At 39.3% G+C, this 18,138-nt stretch overlaps 1 protein-coding gene across 2 annotated transcripts in view; it reads right to left on the reverse strand.

Moving 5' to 3' along the window:
• Positions 1 to 18,138, reverse strand: part of tmtc1 (transmembrane O-mannosyltransferase targeting cadherins 1) — a 103,241-nt gene that overhangs the window by 75,094 nt on the left and 10,009 nt on the right. For both annotated transcript variants that reach the window (XM_026327408.1, XM_026327409.1), the window contains exons 3-4: positions 9,477 to 9,550; positions 8,552 to 8,728 (exon numbers count right to left, since the gene is read on the reverse strand). In XM_026327408.1, the coding sequence (XP_026183193.1) occupies positions 8,552 to 8,728; positions 9,477 to 9,550 (251 nt within the window). The remainder of the gene's footprint in view (positions 1 to 8,551; positions 8,729 to 9,476; positions 9,551 to 18,138) is intronic.

The raw sequence follows: 18,138 nt of genomic DNA on the forward strand, positions 1-18,138 counted from the left end.
TGAGAGTACAGTCTGGTCAAGACCGGGTCTCTTAATTAGTGGTTGCACCAGAGAGGGAAATTATTAAATTATTTAAAATTATTCCACTGAGTTCCAAGCTGTGAGGTAGAACAATTTTATATTTAGAAAAAAGGAGCACTCTGAGTACCAGGAGAGAAAAAAAACCTATACCTGGGCATCCCTACTGTGGGCTTGGGCTGGATGGGGCCTTGGGTTTTTCTAAGGGTAACTGTGTTTGACTCAGCCATTGGGAAGCAAGAAGAGAGTTAGTTAGTGCAGGTTCAGCCCACAAAAGTCGAATCCCAAGTTCAAGAATTTCTCTTTTCCCAGGAACAGTACCTGCAGGAACCCAGATGTCACAGCATGCATGTACTAGTGTTCACATTCTGATTCCAGTGTAGTGAAGCAATGAAGCATTCTCCAAACCCTCTTACTACTACCAATCAGGTGTAGCATTTTCTTAAATAGCTTCATGGAAAAAGCATTACAGTTGTGCTTTGCCAAAATATTTCCAGACTATAGATTAACTGTGCAAAAACCACTGAATGAAAACTATGTACACGCACAAAATGACATAACCTTTTTCCTATATGTGTAAAGGAAGAAGTCTGCAGAAAATGTAGAAAGCACACATTTGATGGATTTCTATCTCTAAATCTATTGTAAACACACCATAATGAAGCAGAAATATCTGAACTGAGCTAAACAAAGTAAACAGGAAGAGAAGGTAAGAGCCCATGCTAAGACAGCCCTGCTGACTGCTCATTGAAGGAAAGCACTATTAACTACGCAGGGCCTGAAAGCTGCCAGCATCAAGCCCACCATAGAGGATGCTGACAGAGGGAGCAGGAAAGATTAGGGTGGTAGAGAAAGCACATATTGACTATAAAAGGCAAAGAAGGTAAAATATTTTTTCCATGTTCTGATAAAGTCACTAAGCATTGCAAGAAGTTTGTTTTGAAAATGTCAGATTAGTTAGACAAATTCAAAAAGGAAACCTGTAGCCTGTATAAACTCAAAAGGTTTGTACTTGTAAATGTCTACCTGATGTGGCTGTGATTTTTCTTGGCTCTGCCCACCACAGAAAATCCAATCGCAGTGTGTTGAGGTACAGTATCTTTCTTTACTCTCTCTGCTCTCCTGCCTGTATGTTTTGGGCCTAATTTTTGTTGACTACATCATACAGTACACATTTGTTGCCATTTGCGACATTAATTTCCTCTCCAAAGCTGTGTACAGTATTCTATTTCCAGCTTTATGATCTGTCTCAATTTGTGCAACTGTTATACAACACCATCATGTAATTATCTCTTTGGCCACAGTGTCAATAAATGAAATGGTTAACTGATGTGAAAAAAAGAGACAGGGAATTTTTACAGAAATTCTCTTAAATTGATATACACTGTGCTAGCCCCACAAGTGCTCACAATCTTACAAAATAGATACAGAAATTAGATGAAATCAGTTTTATTCTAAATGTGCACAAAATCAAGATTGTCCGATGTTCCTGCAGCTGTTACCTACAAGTTACTACTCAAATGTCTGAAGTAACCACTCAATAATTTTGCTGATAATAAACTTACATTTTGTTCCAGTCTGTTTCTCTCTACTACTGGCCTCTATTTCTTCATCTCTCATTCTTAACAACACCTTTTTTGATTTTCAGAGTACATTACCTTTGACAGATTTCCAGACTCTCTCCATCTGTCCATCAATCAGTTAGCCCTTTTGGAGGATCTTCCGGCAGCTGTTGAGGTTTAATTAAGGCTTAAATTAAATCAACAGCAGTTTAATCTTTGCTGGATACTAAACGCGAAAATGGGGATGCAGTCTGTGATGCTGGCAACATCCCATAATGCCTCCCTGTAGCAATCTCAAAAGAGTCCTGTATTACTAACCTTCCTTGCACTGACAAATTAAACTTTGTGCTCTCCTTTAATGCCAATTACACTGCACTTTTGTTCTGGCAGGTTGTCACAAACTGTCTGCAGGAGGGTAGAGGAAATGAAAAAAAGTGGCTTTGTGGCCACTGAAGACAATATCATGTCTCTTCTTCCTGAGCCCCACAGTGCATACTGCAGTCTTTCAGAGGATCCCTACACCTCTGCCCTACACTACCTTCTGTAATTCAGTGCAGTCTTTCATTCATTATTTCAGACACAGGACAAACCTGGGATTTTTAGTCATTTGGGTTATTACAAATGTGAATGGGGTTTTCTTACAAATGGAACAAAAACTAGAAGCTGTTTCACTAGTGTTAAATTCCACTCTTGGCACTCTTTGACACAATTGAAGATAATACTGTACCAAGTAAAAGAAAAAGGAATAAAAACTATGTTCATGCTAAACTCTAACTCCTACCATAAAACAACTGAAAATGCAACTCTAAAGATAGAGCTATACTGCAGACTTCAAAGTGCAGGTAATAAAGTCTGCAGCTGAAACAAAGTCTCGAGTGAGAGTCGGAATTCATGCAACCTGAGAGAGGAGGAGGACACCCTGCTTCATTGACCTGCTGCAGTTGTTCAATGTTCACATGGGTGAATGAATTTTGTAATGCACTTCTGCTTGTTATGTTCTTCATAGACTAATTTAGACTATAATTAGTCTAAACACAGAAGCGACTTATATATGCTTTTTTCTGTTCAACAAGGCCGTTTTTGCTAAAAGCAACTTATACTCTGGTGCGACTTATAGTCCAGAAAATTCGGTACTCACAATTTTTTTTCCCTCTACCTGATTTTCTGATTCATGCCAGCATCTAAAAAAAATGTATATGTATGTTTGGTGGTTGCAAATGCCTTACCAATTGGATTGCATTAACATAGTCCCAGATTCATTAAAATATTTTGTAGTATTTAAGACATGACAATGTCATTACAAAAATGTCAATACTGATGCATATGTGTGGGGGGGGGGGGGCACACACCCAGGAACAAGGTCAACTGTTTGTTTACCAGGACTTTAGCTCTGAGTCAGGGAGAGAGAGAGAGAGACATGCCAAAAGGTCTAAATCCTGCTGAGAGACAGCTGTATCGCTTCTCACATGTTGGCTGCCTGCTTCAAACTGACATTATCGCAGTGCAGCAGCCCTCTGCCAACTTTACACACTACCACTGCTATTACACAGGCCAACTGATCTGTGTGTGTATGTGTATGTTTTAGAGTATTAGGGTTATCATGGTGGCTGGCACTAATTTAGAGGCAGACATAAACAAGACAGAGTGCAGACAAGTTGGGCGCCAGCAGCTGAAACCCGTCCTGGTCACAGGGTGAGGGCCATGAGGAGCAGAATGAGTAAGACTGCATCTACCACACATAAACCCTGACATCATTGCTGCTCTTTTGTATACTGCAATGTCTACAAAATTGTGTGTATATTCCTTTCAGTTTTACTTAATAATAACAAATTGATGACTTATTTTTGGTCCAATGGTAACCTAGAAATAGAGGTCTACAGGAAACCCACACACACAGACCAATACCTGCTATTTGACTCCCATCACTCACTGCCACACAAACTAAAAGTCATCAGGACTTTGCGCCACAGAGCAAACAACATCCCTACCTCCATGGAGGCCAAGAGAAAGAAAGACACAAATTTGAAGACAGCCCTCAAAACCTGTGGCTACCCTAAGTGGGCTTTCAACAAGGCAACAGCCACATCAGGCAGGAAAACAAGAGACACAGCTGAGACTCGAGATCCACAGAGGAAAAACCTGGTCATTCCCTATGTTGCAGGTGTTTCAGAGAGGCTTAAACAGATTTTTGGGAAACATCAGATACCAGTTCACTTTAAACCCACTAGCACACTGAGACAGAGACTGGTTCACCCTAAAGACCGGACCCCAAAACAAAAGAGGAGCAATGTAGTATATGCTGTCCAGTCTAAGGAAGAATGCTCAGAACTCTACATTGGAGAAACCCAACTACCACTTAACAGGAGGACGGCCCAGCACAGGACTAGCAGCTCCACAGGACTAAATATCAGCTGTGCACCTCCATTTAAAGGAAACAAGACAGTGATATACATATTTTGGACAGAGAAGATAAGTAGTTTGAGAGAGGGGTCAGAGAAGCTATATATGTTCAAATGGAAAAACCCTCAGGGCTCAGGATTAACTTACATTCAATTTACAAGGCTGCCCTTTCATCTGTTCCCAGGAAATTAAGAAATGTCTTCCAGGGAGGACACACTTTTAGCCAGTTTGTGGACCAGGGGGTTATTAGATTAGATCCTAACGACCCTCTCGTGCTCATTTCTATTGTATTGTGTATTCAGGACGAATGTGTGAAATGAAACCAACTTGGGAGTGTGGGTCTAATGATTCTTTCCCCATTTACATAGTTCACCAAATCGTTCACACTATGAGTGCAACAAGCAGTGAGGAGAACATGGGTAAAATGTCTGTCCAACCCTGTGTGATTACTATTTATTTCACTTCTAATGCAAAACAGACAAAACTTCCAAGACAGGCTGAACAACAAATCATGTGGGGAAGTATTTCAAATTCAATGCAAATTCAAATATATGCATAATCTGAAAATACTGCTGCCATAGAGTTTTTGGGTGCAAGCAACCTGCAGCTGAAATGCAGGCAGAGTTCCTCAATCCATTCAAAGGTTCCTCTAAAAAAAATAAAAAAAATACAGGTACTCTATGACATACCTTTTCAAACACCACTTAGTAAATAATAAGTAAAAAAAGTTTAAAAGCGAAAATCATCACCACCACCGTCTATACTACGTACCCTAGACAGACAGGGAAGCAGGAGACTTTAAGTGAGCGGCAGGCTATACAGATATCACATGGCTGACTCCAACATTTTATTTAGTAATTTATCTATCAATCAATTAAGTAATTAGGGTAGGCACATACACATACAACTGAAAAGCCCTGCAGTCTTTAGGACGTTCGCCACACTTCCAAGTGACAGATGCCCCATTATTGCCTGAGATAACCTCTAATACAGATGAAACTCAACACACACACAAACACACTATCTCCTTTAGTACCCAGTGTGTGTTATCAGGTCACCCAGCCCTGTGGCAGCAGGCTAATTCTTGTGTAACATTCCAGGTTTGCTCACACTGCAAGAAAGCTTCCAAAACATCTGGACCTGGCTTCAGTATGGCCATGTTCACAAACATACACATAATCACACACATTGTAAAGAAACACACACATGCTCTAACTCACACACTAAACTAAACAGCCAGAGCACTGCCTTTAGTTTTGGTTGTAGATTGCATCTCTTGGACTGGCTGAAAGTCAAAGGATAGCCCCCTCCTTACACACACATATGTATGTACAGCTATCTTTGTGAAGACATTTGTTGACTTATTGTATTCCTAACCCTATTCTAATGTGAACCTAAAACTAGGTCTTAATCCTCACACTGCTCTCTAAAGGTGTGAGGCCCAGCTAAAACATCCTTGCCGCACTGTTGGCCTGTTCACCCTGTGAACAGCCTGCTAACCATTTTCCATTGATAAATGTATGTTGCCTAGCTTGCAGGCAGGCAGTGGTTTCCAAAATGTCAGTTTACCATTAAAAACAACTTGCAGAGACTTGAAACTTGCTGCAGAAAGATACTCTATCACAGTGAACATTTACTTACCTTTAGGTTTTATCAATCCATTACTTTTACATGCTCAGCTGCACAGAGCAGAAAATATAGAGAAAACTTAAGTCAGAAAGAAATGTTTCAGTTCATTGATCTTCAGGCACTTCAATATCACAGATTAAATGAAGAATTTGGGTTCAGTGTTATGCTCCTGATGTGATGTTTTTCTTTTCTTTTTGTGAAGAGCTACACAGTGCGCTGTTTTTATAGCAACATTATTTATTTCCTGTAAAATGTGCTTCGTGTTTCTTTGTCTCATACATTGCCCTTAGCCTCCGTTTTTCTATCACACGACTGAAAACAGATATAGAAGGCTCAAAGCAAACAGAATGCATAGTGGTCACAAACAACCGCTGAAGTCTTTTACTCTTGACGAAGTGTGGGCTTCTACAACAGCTCAATTAACAATCAGTTGGGTGCTGCAGACAGCAATGCTTTTCATGGGGTCAATTAATATGCAATACTTTAGTATTTATTCTCTATTTGCTTTTTCTATATATGCCTGAAAAAGGACTGACTGTGCACTTGTACTTTATGTAACTGATTAGACTAGTGTGTGGGCACGGTAACTTTGACATAAAATAGAACAGTAGCTTATCCTAGTGGTGGATTCTCCATCTGCGGCAAGTTTCAGGTTCTCTGCAGACTCTGCAGGTTCATTTTCCTGTTGTACTGAAATAATCGGAAACTAAAGTCTGCATGGAATGAAAAAAATGAATCTGAAAAAATGGATGGTGTCCTCTAATAGTTAGCGGTAATGTAAAATACTGTATGTGATTTGTAGTTAATGAGGTAAAACATACAAAACACTGGTATGGGCCATTAAAATAAGAGGAATGAGTGTAGCTGGCCTCTGCTCAAAAAGAGTGTGTTTTATCTGGAGCTACTGCTCTCTAGGCATCTGTCCTCTATTATCACTGCAGGCTTCTTTTAAAGAGACTTACAGGGGATGGAGCAGCTGCAGAGCACAGCGTGCTAGTAAAAAGTGGGACATAGATATCAGCCTGTCTAAAGCCACATAGGCACAAATAGGATGGACAGTTGATTCCAGTATAGCTGTCAATATCCACCCACAATGGAAGCATCCCCCTTTGATACTGTGACAGTGTTAGACCTCTGCAGTCTGTTGTGCTCAGTGTGTTCTAGAACTTGTCTTCTGTCCCCCAACCTGTCTCACTGAAATATGTCCTCACTATTCTTCTTTTTGCAAATGAAGCATCTGAACAACAGTCATTCTAACACACTTTAGTCCCAGCAGGCAAATGAGCAAATATTGAATTGTATACACTGAAGAAAATATTGCAAGTATTGCTGGAATTTTAGACACTGCTGTTTTTTTTTTTGTTTGTCTTTTAAGTTTTATTTATGGGCATTTTCACCTTTATTTAGAGGACAGTAAAGTAAGGAGAGGAAATGTGGGAAGGAGAGCAAGGGAGGACATGCGGCACACAAGATGTCTGGTCCAGAATTCAAACCAGCATTTCATGGTCGGGCATGCTAACCACTACACCACGCACAGCCTCCCATTATTGCTGTTTTAATATAACAAAGGCATGCATATGTATTTCCTTGAAATATTCCACTGCAGTCTGCAGTATTGTATTGTTGTGGATTGCTATGTGCTAAGATAATCAGTCATCTAGTAAAATGTTTACAGTTCTCAGGCCAATTGATATAGTAACTTGCGCATCTCACTGAGCCAACAGACTATTTTATCTAACGTCAGTCCACACTGACACAGGCATGAGACCCATGTCACCTGTAACGTCCACATTTTTTAGTGAACTTCTAAAGACAGCTCGAGCCTATAAAGGACACAGTTTTTTTAAGAATCTGTCTCTCTGTTCTGCTGACAGTGAAATAAAGTAAGTAAAGTGAAGTAAGGTGAAGTAAAAATTGAACATGGCAAACATAGTACATTATACAACTGTATAAAAAATAAATAAATAAATAAAATAGTTGTAATAAATTAAATAAATCTGTATCCAGAACAGTCAGAAGCATGTATTGTATTGTAATAAAATTTAAAAGAGTGTGTTTTATTTATTACATGTGTAGCAACCTGTTGTTTAAGGTTTGTGTTAGAATAAAATGCTGAAAACAGACTTCTTTGCATTATTTAGTGAAAGTCAGAAGTCAATTAATCAAAAACATAATCAACAGATTAATCAATTATTAAAAATAGTTGTTTGTGCAGCCCTAATTAGAAGAAGTGCATTCTAGTGCAATAAAAGCTTAGGTACCTATGAAAAATTGTGCAAAAGACAGAAAAAGAATGCTCAAACACCTGTCAATTTCCCAGTGGGTTAAACCTGAGCCTTTGCAAACTAACAAACGTGTCCATGTGGATCTGATTATAGCAGAGTAGTGTGCTGTCTGACATCATATATCTAGTTTAACTTTTTACACAACTGCACCTGCAACTATAAAAAGTTGCCCTTCCTCTGAATTTTACATACAGCCAAACTTGTCATAAGTGTAGGTCTGGACACAAATCGTACAAAGCAAACTACAAGTCAAATGCAAGTCTTAGAGATGAGAGGAAAACAGAAGTAAAAGTAACACCCCACCAACAATAAAAACAGCCCAATAAATGCAAAGTATGTCAAATGTTTCAATTAAATTGCTATATTTAATAGGATCAAGTCAATATTTCTAAATTTGATGTCATCCCTAAACCTGAACCCAAGGATGTAAAACTAGTTTCCACAGGCGAAAAATGTACACTAATACCAACACATGCATTAAAAATACTGTGCACAGAGATTCAGGGAAAACACACTATCTTAAAACTAACTGTCTATAGTTAGTCTATGCAGCTGAAACACTGCATCCATAGCAGGCTATTACCACATAAATTAATATAAAGAAAAAAGAAAAAAAAAAATCACAAACAAAACATAAACCAAGCTCTGTATACTTACTAGATGAGAGGCTTGCGGCAGAGAACCAGGGCATCATAGAGAACACACACTCCGAATACGGTGATGCCCGTCTCCTTGACCAGCATGGCACAGGTGCCCAGCAACAAACTGCCAAAAAGGGACCACACAGAGACTGTGGAGGGGAGGGCGTCCTCGCAGAGACACACACCCACACTCCTGAGACAGAGGGCGAAACAAAGGCATTTCACAATGACAGCAGATTACACATAAGCTTCAAATATGACACTTGCTAATTTACAGGATGGTGAAAGTGAGGAGCTTCATTAAGTTAATTTAGATCTGTGTCTAGGTTACAAGAAATGTCATAATCAAATGTTCATATTCAGGGATTAGACCTAATCATAGATACAAGCTCTTCTACAGGAAGACTGATTAGACTGAATGCCAATTAGCAGCAACTGCCAGAAATAAAAGAGGTCTGGCATGTCTTTGACACAGCATTTCAGAGCTACATCATTAGAGCAGCAACTAATTATTTAAAATCAGTCCCACTGGAATTCCACTGCACTCCCACTGTTTAAGAGAGTGAAGCTCACACATCTTCACTTGGGGGTCCCTTAGCTGTAAAGCTGTCAATCAATATTTCAATAGTTCTGTTTCTTACAAGCAAAATGTGCTGTTAGCCCTCTTGCAAATTGTTATAGAAATCCAAGCAACATGTGTTTATCAAGTTTAGTTGTGTTCACAAACTTTTTTTTGCAGATGTCTTTCCAAACCTCATTACGTAAAATTAGCAAGGCTGTTGTTACTACAGAAAAGACAGATAGTTGAAACACTCAATTATAAGAAAATAAAATTAGCATTTAATATATAATAGAGCTAATAAAATAGACAGTTGTAGCTTATCTATTAATGTATCCATGTGTATTGTTGTTTCTGTGTGTGTTGTACAGAACCATCCTACCTAATATAGGAGAGGAACGTCAGCAAAAACAGTAGACAGGCCAAGATGTCAGCCCTGCCCACAATACCAGACACCTGCAACACCACAGACATTTTAGAGGTTAGTCATGTGACAAACAGCTGTAGTGAGGAAACACTGCTGGACATCCATGTGAAGCCCATTATATTGCTACGCTACGCAAGATGCACAGTGTGACCTGCTGCATATCACTGGCAATGTGGAATCTTAACATTTTTAACAAACACTAGAAAAGTCCTCTCGCTCACTGCTTTGGAGCAACACCCTACCAGGTACAATTTTCATTTCAATTTTATTTGTATAGCACTGAATCATAATACATTCATCTCAAGGCACTTTACAAAAAAACCCAACAAATCCCTTATGAGCAGCACTTGGCGACAGTGGAGAGGAAAAACTCCCTTTAATGGAAGAAGGGAGTTAGGGAGGGTAGGGTAAGGTAGGGTAGCTCAGTGCACCGATGGAGAGTCCTCAGGCAGTCTAGGCCTATAGCAGGTTTACCTGAAGCCAGCCCTAACTATAAGCTTTGTCAAAAAGGAAGGTTTTAAGTCTAGCCTTAAAAGTACAGAGTGTCTGCCTCCTGAACCCAGGCCGGGAGCTGGTTCCACAGGAGAGAAGCTTGATAGCTAAAGGATCTGCCTCCCATTCTACTTTTGGAAACTCTGGGAACCACAAGTAGACCTGCACTCTGAGAACGAAGTGCTCTATTGGGATAATATGGTACTATGAGGTCTTATGAAGGGATTTGTATGTGAGAAGAAGGATTTTAAATTCTATTCTGGATTTTACAGGGAGCCAATGAAGAGAAGCTAATATAGGAGAAATATGATCTGTCTTACTAGTTCCTGTCAGGACTCTGGCTGCAGCATTCTGGATTAACTGGAGGCTTTGAAGTAACAAATGCATGAACTAGTTTTTCTGCGACATTTTGAGACAGGATGCTCCTAATTTTTGCAATATTGCACAAGTGAAAGGAGACAGTTCATTTCTTTTATGTGTGAATTAAAGGACATATCCTGGTCAAAATTAACCCCAACGTTTCTCACAGTAGTGCTGGAGGCCAGGGCTATGCCATCTAAAGTAGCTATATTGTTAGAAAAGCTATTTCTGAGGTTTTTCAGGTCCAAATACAATAACTTCTGTTTTCGCTGAGTTTAAAAGTAGAAAGTTACTGGTCAGCCAGGCCTTTATGTCAAAGGACATAACCACACCTGAAGTCTGACTAACTGGTTTGTGTTATCAGGTTTCATAGATAGATAAAGCTGAGTGTCATCTGCTAGCAGTGGTGATTTTTGTGCACGTAGAAGGTTCATCATGAACATGAACAAATCTGTCCAGTAAATAAGATTGGAACCATTTTAACCTGTTCCTTTGATTCCAGTCACATGCTCCAGTCTCTGTAATAAGATGCTGTGGTCGATAGTGTCAAATGCAGCACTAAGGTCTTGCAGGACAAGTATAGAACCGAGTTCATTATCTGAGGCTAAGAGAAGATTGTTCGTGAATTTTAACCATGCTGTTTCTGTACAATGATGGTACTGTTGTTAATTTTGGTGCCTGATTTTGATTTAGTTTTACTCTTAGGACGATGATGTATATGACACAGTATATGCTACAGTTTGTGATTCTACCAATGCTGCAGGTCGTTAAGTAAGACTTAACGTAATTACATCATATCTGTCTTTCACACTCTCCATCAGTTTTTATCCAGTGACAAAAATCCAATACATTTTATCAAACACTGAGTATTGCTGCAGATGGTAGTAATCTGGCATTAGTTTGCATGTTACTGTAACTAAAAAAAGAAGTGAGCTGATGGTCCTAAAATCAGGGGTTCATTACCATTTATTATGATGGCAAACCAGCCAATACTTTATTTATGCTTAATCAAAACAATAACAAAATTTATAGTGGCATAACATGAAAAGGCCAAGCCAATAGAAACTATGAATTAATGTTTGTACAAAATTTAATATCAGCCCATATAAAAATAACTGTCACTTTGGAGAATGTTGATGCTAATGGTATTGCCACTAATAAACCTGTTTTGTCAGCATCATCTGAAGTTGCATCTTGAATGATGCACATTCTCTCAATCAACAACCTATTTTGCTATAGGTTTTGGGCAACACTTCACCTTGAACCTGTTTAGTACAATCTGAGCAAATGTTAGGGATTCTGCAGCCAGGGTTTCCAGCTTTCATAACTTTCAGATGAAACTACCTGCTGTCAAATACTGACTGGACATGCCTGAGCTACAGAAATAATCAAATAGCTCACACACAGAGATGCCAAATGCTGCTCAGCTCTGACTGCATGCTCCTCCAGCCACCTTAGGAACAGGAACATTTCAAGGTACATTGCAGTCAGTGGTTTCTGTGGGCTAACAGCAATCAGCCACAGCCTGCATGAGCAGCAGTAAGCGAGTCCAGCAGACACTAACAAACAGCAGGCTGGGTGGGGGTGAATGGAGGAGAAATGACTGAAGTACACAGACTAGAGGCATGAGGAAGATTGATGAGGTATGCTTATGAATAAGATTGCTTGATTTCTTCTAGAAAAGATCATTATTTGTTGTTTTTAAAAACTTGTATTGTGAATGTACTCTTATTTTATATTTTAATGCCTTCACATTAGGACTAAAACATGAATAATGCCATGCTGTCTTTTTCATTTTAATGGCATGTACTAAACAAGTTCTGACATGTAGAACATGAATGATGGTAAAAGATGCATCAATAAAAGTTTAATTTATCGGTATATTTGATATATAATTTAATATGGGAAAACTGCAAATTTGCACTCTCAGAGACACACATACAATACACAAACTGCCGTAGGATGGAGAGAGAGACTGGGGAAGAAAAGAACAAAGGAGGCATATTAAATTACAACAGGATAAAATTAGGCCTTAGAATTCATTGCCAAGTTGCCCACTGCCAAAATCTGTAATCAAATGCCTTGTTTTTGTTGCTTTATTCTAGTTTCTGTTTAGGCTCCACGGAGGGCTCATACACAGGGAGAATGAGACCACAGTGGTTTTTAAGAACTATGAAAATGTTAGTGATTGCACCTGTTGCTTTATAGGTAGGCTGAAACAAAAAAGGTCATTTTGCTAAAAAAGAAAAATCAGTATACAGATCATTGATGTTTGTTTTTCTTTGTTAATTTGTCTCATAATGTCATAAAATGTGACTGTGTTCTGTTCATATTTGGGATTCCCTATGTTATTCCATGACTCCTTGAATTATTCATGCAATAACATTTTATTGGTGACAGTCCAAAGAGACCAGTTGCTAAAACAATCATTTCAATATTGGTTGTCTACAGCTTTACTAACCTCTATTCCTTCTTTAACCATTTGCAAAAATTACCATACCACTTATTTAGATATTTAGATTTCCAACACAAAACTGTTATTCATGATTTACAATAAAGCTACTGCAAACCATGAGATAAGAATTTGGCTGATAAAGTCGTACTTAGTAACTGTGATTCTCCTAAAAGTCTCAGTTTATTATGTTGTATGAATTAGATCCATACAGTGTGAAAACCAATTAGAAACTAAAAAAACAATACAAAAAAACAAACTAAAAACCGGGGGTTCACAAATTTGTAACCAGTCACACGATACAAGGAAATATAAATCATTCATACAGCATGTCCTTCATTAGGGATATAAAATATATCCTTTTAAAAATTGTAACATGATTCCAAATATGTGTTTACAGAATCGTGCTCTCGGCTTTAGCCTCTCCACATGCTACACACGGCCACAGCCACACCACAGGCCAGGACCCAACAGTGCTGATGCCTGAAAATCCTGAAACAGTACAGTACAGTTTGTCTGATATCTGGTTATATTCACTCTAATTCCATGGTCATGGTTTGCATGGTCAAAAGCTATCCAGCTGCCAGCTTGCAAACATTATGCTGAGTTCGCACCGTGTAGACAGATTGGGAGCAATGGGAAAACCTCTAATTATTCTGGCTGGTTAGCATTTACACTTCAATATTAGTATCCTTGTATCCAGACTGGATAAATTAAAATTAATCTTGCTTCAAAGTCAGATGACAAGGAACTTCTATTTTTTTGCCAGAGACTGGAGGAAGTTACTGCTTCTCTACTTTTTAACCCCACAAACACTCAGGTGCAATATGTGGTATTAATATATTTCTGCTCTGCTCATTTTCTTATTCTATACAGATTACAATAAGAGCTGTGGCCAAAACTATCAAAACAAAACCCAAGCTGAGCAGCATCATGTCCCACCACCTATATTGTCCAGTTATCCACAGGAGAAGGCAAAACTAACCACACCATAACAACATGGATCCAGAAATGTAAAGCATATAAGCACTTTTTTAAATAGTGAACATGTACTTTTATGTTCTGTTTATTGTCTTCATAGGGAAGAGTGTGTCTCTAAGGTACTTCTAGTGGAAGCAGTTGGAGCCTTCTGGAAAAGTGGGTTTGACATTCACACACACATATGTACTCTACACCTCTTGTAATTAGTGAGATGAAAGGAGATTAGTTAGATCTTTAGATGGATGTGTATGTGTATGTGTATGTGTGTGTGTGTGTGTGTGTGTGTGTGTGTGTGTGTGTGTGTGTACTCAAAGGACACTGTTTAGGCACCCACAAATACTTTGAGGGGCCTGGGATAGATGTAGATGAAAGGTAAGAGAACAGAGGATATAGTGCGGGATGAAGATTGATCGAAGGAGAGGTTGCAAGGTACAAGATGAAAGGACAAGTCAGGGGGTTGAAAAAGGACAGGGTTGACTTGTCTCTCTATGCATGAATAAAATATCAGTGTGTGAGGTCTCTCTCTCATTTCAATATACACACACAAACACACACACTCATAATGAACAGTGATATGTTTCAAATGTAAAAAGCAGTAAACAAAGTCCTCTCCTAGAAGTGGAGGAAGAGAAGCTGCTATCAAGAGCTGCACTGTGCATTAGTTTGACCCACACACACTGGCACACATGTACAGACACATACAAATATGCACGCAAACACACACTAAACTCACACTAAACACAGACTAAACACACACAAAACATACACAAAACACACACAAAACACACACAAAACACTGGCTGTTGTATTGATGGGTAATCTGACCTGATCAAAGAGGTCTGCTATTACACCTCTACCTTCCTGCACTCCATCTCTCTTCTCCTACCTGTGTCTGTCCGCCCATCACTCCATCATGCCTTTATTACCTGTCCTTTACTTCCTGCCACTGGACTGACCATTAGAGGCCTAGTGTTACAAAAACAGGATACAATGAGCTGCTTCATACTTTGAACTACATTATCATTACAGATCAGGACATATTCATTAGCCACAGTGTTACTCTCTCCAACACTGCTAAGATTTCTGGCATTTCAGAGGTAAGAAAGAGCGCCTAAAGATTAAAAACCAAAACTAAATATTCACTGAATGTGCCAAACAAAGCATGGATCCAGCAATGTGCATAGGTGATCCCTGCTCTTTGTATTTACACCTGGCATTCTTATTATCACTATTATAGCACCTGCACTGTGACCTGAGTTTGCTAATTAGGTGCATGGGGAATCTCAGGTCAATGGAGGTAATGTGGGTTACTCTTAAGAGACTGTTACGACGTGTGACATCACACAGACATATTCTGAAATCTGGGGCTGCAACCCTAGTTATTCATTGTGAATAAGACTGGGCACCCCTCACTGAGATTGAAGGACTTAAAGAGCACAAAGCTCAGAAAGGTTCAACTTTTGCAAATATTCTCTGATGCAGTACCGGTGTAACAACTAGATAAAAGCCAATCGTGACCACCTCGATTCCCACAAAAACTAAAGCACAGAGTGGTTTACTGCTCTGCTCCACTACATGAACAATCTGTTTTCGACATGTTACCAGGACATAAAGAAGAAAAACAACATGTAGAACCAAGTCGTCGGCACCGTTAGTGCATCTGCTGGTGCATTTACATCCTTTGAGTTGATTTAAAAGGTATACTGTATGTATCTGTCTCACTCTCTTACCCCTCGTAATTTGGGCCAATTACATAATTCAGTAGGAATGTGAGCTCAGCTGCAGCCGCCTCTCAGCATCCAAAACCAAGCACATGTGGAGCGGAAGTGTAAAAGTACAGCACAACACACCCAAACAAACAGGCCATGTGTGTGGCTTTTAGCAGTCACCCTAGGCCCATTCTGGAAAGAGCTGTGTATCTCGCCTGTCCTGCACCTCTGTCTGTCCTTTATTTTGTGTATGTGTGTGTGTGTCTGTGTGTGTGTAAGAGAGAGCCCATAGCAACACGGCACACATATGGCTGATGGGATCCACACATGGCCAGTGCTCTATCAGCAGAAGCAGGAGAGGAGGTACAGATGAATGAAGGCTTTTTAGCTCAGAAACAGGAGCCCCATTCACTGGATATGGACTGACTGACCAACTGCCAGGCTGGTCATATGGGACAGAGAAAACTGAGGAGACTGTCACAGTGATCCTGGCTCTGTCGAGGTTCAGCCCAAGTTTATGTGCAACCAAAGAATGATGAACAACCAGAGGAAAAAGGTGACATTTAAACTGTAATACAAACAGTCCCAAGGGTCTTACTAAATGTCTCTCGACTTCAAATGACACAAAAGAGAAAAAATACTGAGACTGTAATCAGAGAAGGGGATGTGTGATTACCGATTGCATAACATCAGCACTCAAACTGATTAACGGTACGAAAACAGAATATTCCCATGAATAAACACAGCTAGCAAATCACATTAACTATTGTCTCCAGGATTATATCAATTTCACTATTGTCTCTATAAAACCACTTGAATCAGTGGGATGACATAGCAAACATAAATATCCAATCATGTTCAGAATTACATTAACAATGCAATGTTACAGTATTTCAAATTGTTTTCAATCCAAAGTCATCAGCCTGGCATGTCTACCACCTGATTGTTGACAATCAGACCTGTCAACAAGGCACACACTGAAACCTGAAACCAGGAGATGTTTGCAGTAGTCATTAAGCAAAGAAACAGCAGCAGTGTGGCCTGATCTCACCTCCAAACAGGTCATTGTTCCTGACATCTTTCTGTTCAAAACTATTGCCAGGACTCTGAGCCGATAGCAGTTCTGCACTCTGAACTAAAAATGAGGCTTCCTTTTGAGGAAACACCCATGTGCCAACAACTGGTCAGAAGAAAAAAGGCTGAAGACAAACGGAAAGCTGTTCTGAAGTTCCTATAGCAGTAAGCAAAATGTGGAAACAATTATGTGTCGAAATGGCCACCAATTGTTTTAATTTGAAAACCTAGAAGATTCAGCAGTAAACCTCTCTTTTCTTAGACTTAGAGAGAACTGGAACTCTCAAGCCTCACCAATTTGTCCTGAAAAGATATCTAAGTGACTCTAAAATGCGACTGGAAAAAGGAAGATGTTCATCTGAGAATACACTCGCACAGAGTTTGTGGGTAATCGCCTGGATGAGAAGTGTGTTTTTAATCCCCACTCTGTGGCTGCCAATCTCATTCCTTATCACCATAAGAGGAATGAACTCCATCTGCGCTTAATGACAGTGTGTTTATTGGGCTACAATCTGGGATTCATCAAGCTGTGTGTGTGCTGGTGTGTGTAGGCAACTTTCCATCCACTTTGCTCTTAATGTCTGTGAAGCCATATTTGATGAGAAGTGGAACTATTTCTGAAGTGTACATTTATAATGAAACTATAAGACTGTGTGGATTGAAGTTTTCATTTTGAGCCCTATTTCAGGTTGACACAATATCAAAAGTCTCTGAGCTTGGGAAGCTAATGAATGTAATATTAAATATTATGTCATTTTTATAAGCAAAGTATCATTGTCAAAAGAACACATCCATCCATCATTATCCTGTAGAGAGTCCCAGAGGGGCTGTACTCTTATTTTAATTTCAGCACCAAACAATCACAAAAACAATGCAATGAAGAAGAAATTATTTAGCCACAGTCTTTCTTGCTTATAAGAAACCTTTATTTTGTCTTGTGTTCTGAACGACATGGGACCTTCACCCCTCCTGAAGCCTAAGCTCACTCAGTCTGTACTGTCAGTGAAGCAAGTTGTGTGTGATATGCAGCTTGTTTCAGAAGTCAATAAGAAATCATGTGAAATGATCACGATTTCAATATTGACCAAAATAATCGTGATTCAGATTTTTTCCTAAATCAAGCCCTAGCTGACACATCGACAAATGCTGACAATTGCAGACAGTGTAGCATCTCACCAATACCACTGGAAGCTAATGGCTGTTCCCGGAAAAAGATTGTTCATTAGAGAAAGAGCACCACTAATACTGACCAGTTGTTTTTTTCTGTTTTGAAATTTACATGGATCTTAGCTAAAGCAACATATACACTACCAGTCAAAAGTTTGGACACACTTTCCCATTGAATTAAATGGGAATGCGTTACAGTTTAAATTTGAAGAGTGGACTCAAAACTTTATTTAAATTTCTTAAAATGGTTTTGAAACCAAACCCCAGTAAAGAGCAGTAGCTCTGGACAGATATGCCTAGAGATGAGAAGGGAAATCAACCTCTTTCCTGGAGGCCTGGAGACTTTGAGGCCTTATTTCTGATTTCTTCATGCTTCCTGTTC

The sequence above is a fragment of the Mastacembelus armatus genome, chromosome 23 (genome assembly GCF_900324485.2).
Source record: "Mastacembelus armatus chromosome 23, fMasArm1.2, whole genome shotgun sequence".
Lineage (NCBI taxonomy): Eukaryota > Metazoa > Chordata > Actinopteri > Synbranchiformes > Mastacembelidae > Mastacembelus > Mastacembelus armatus.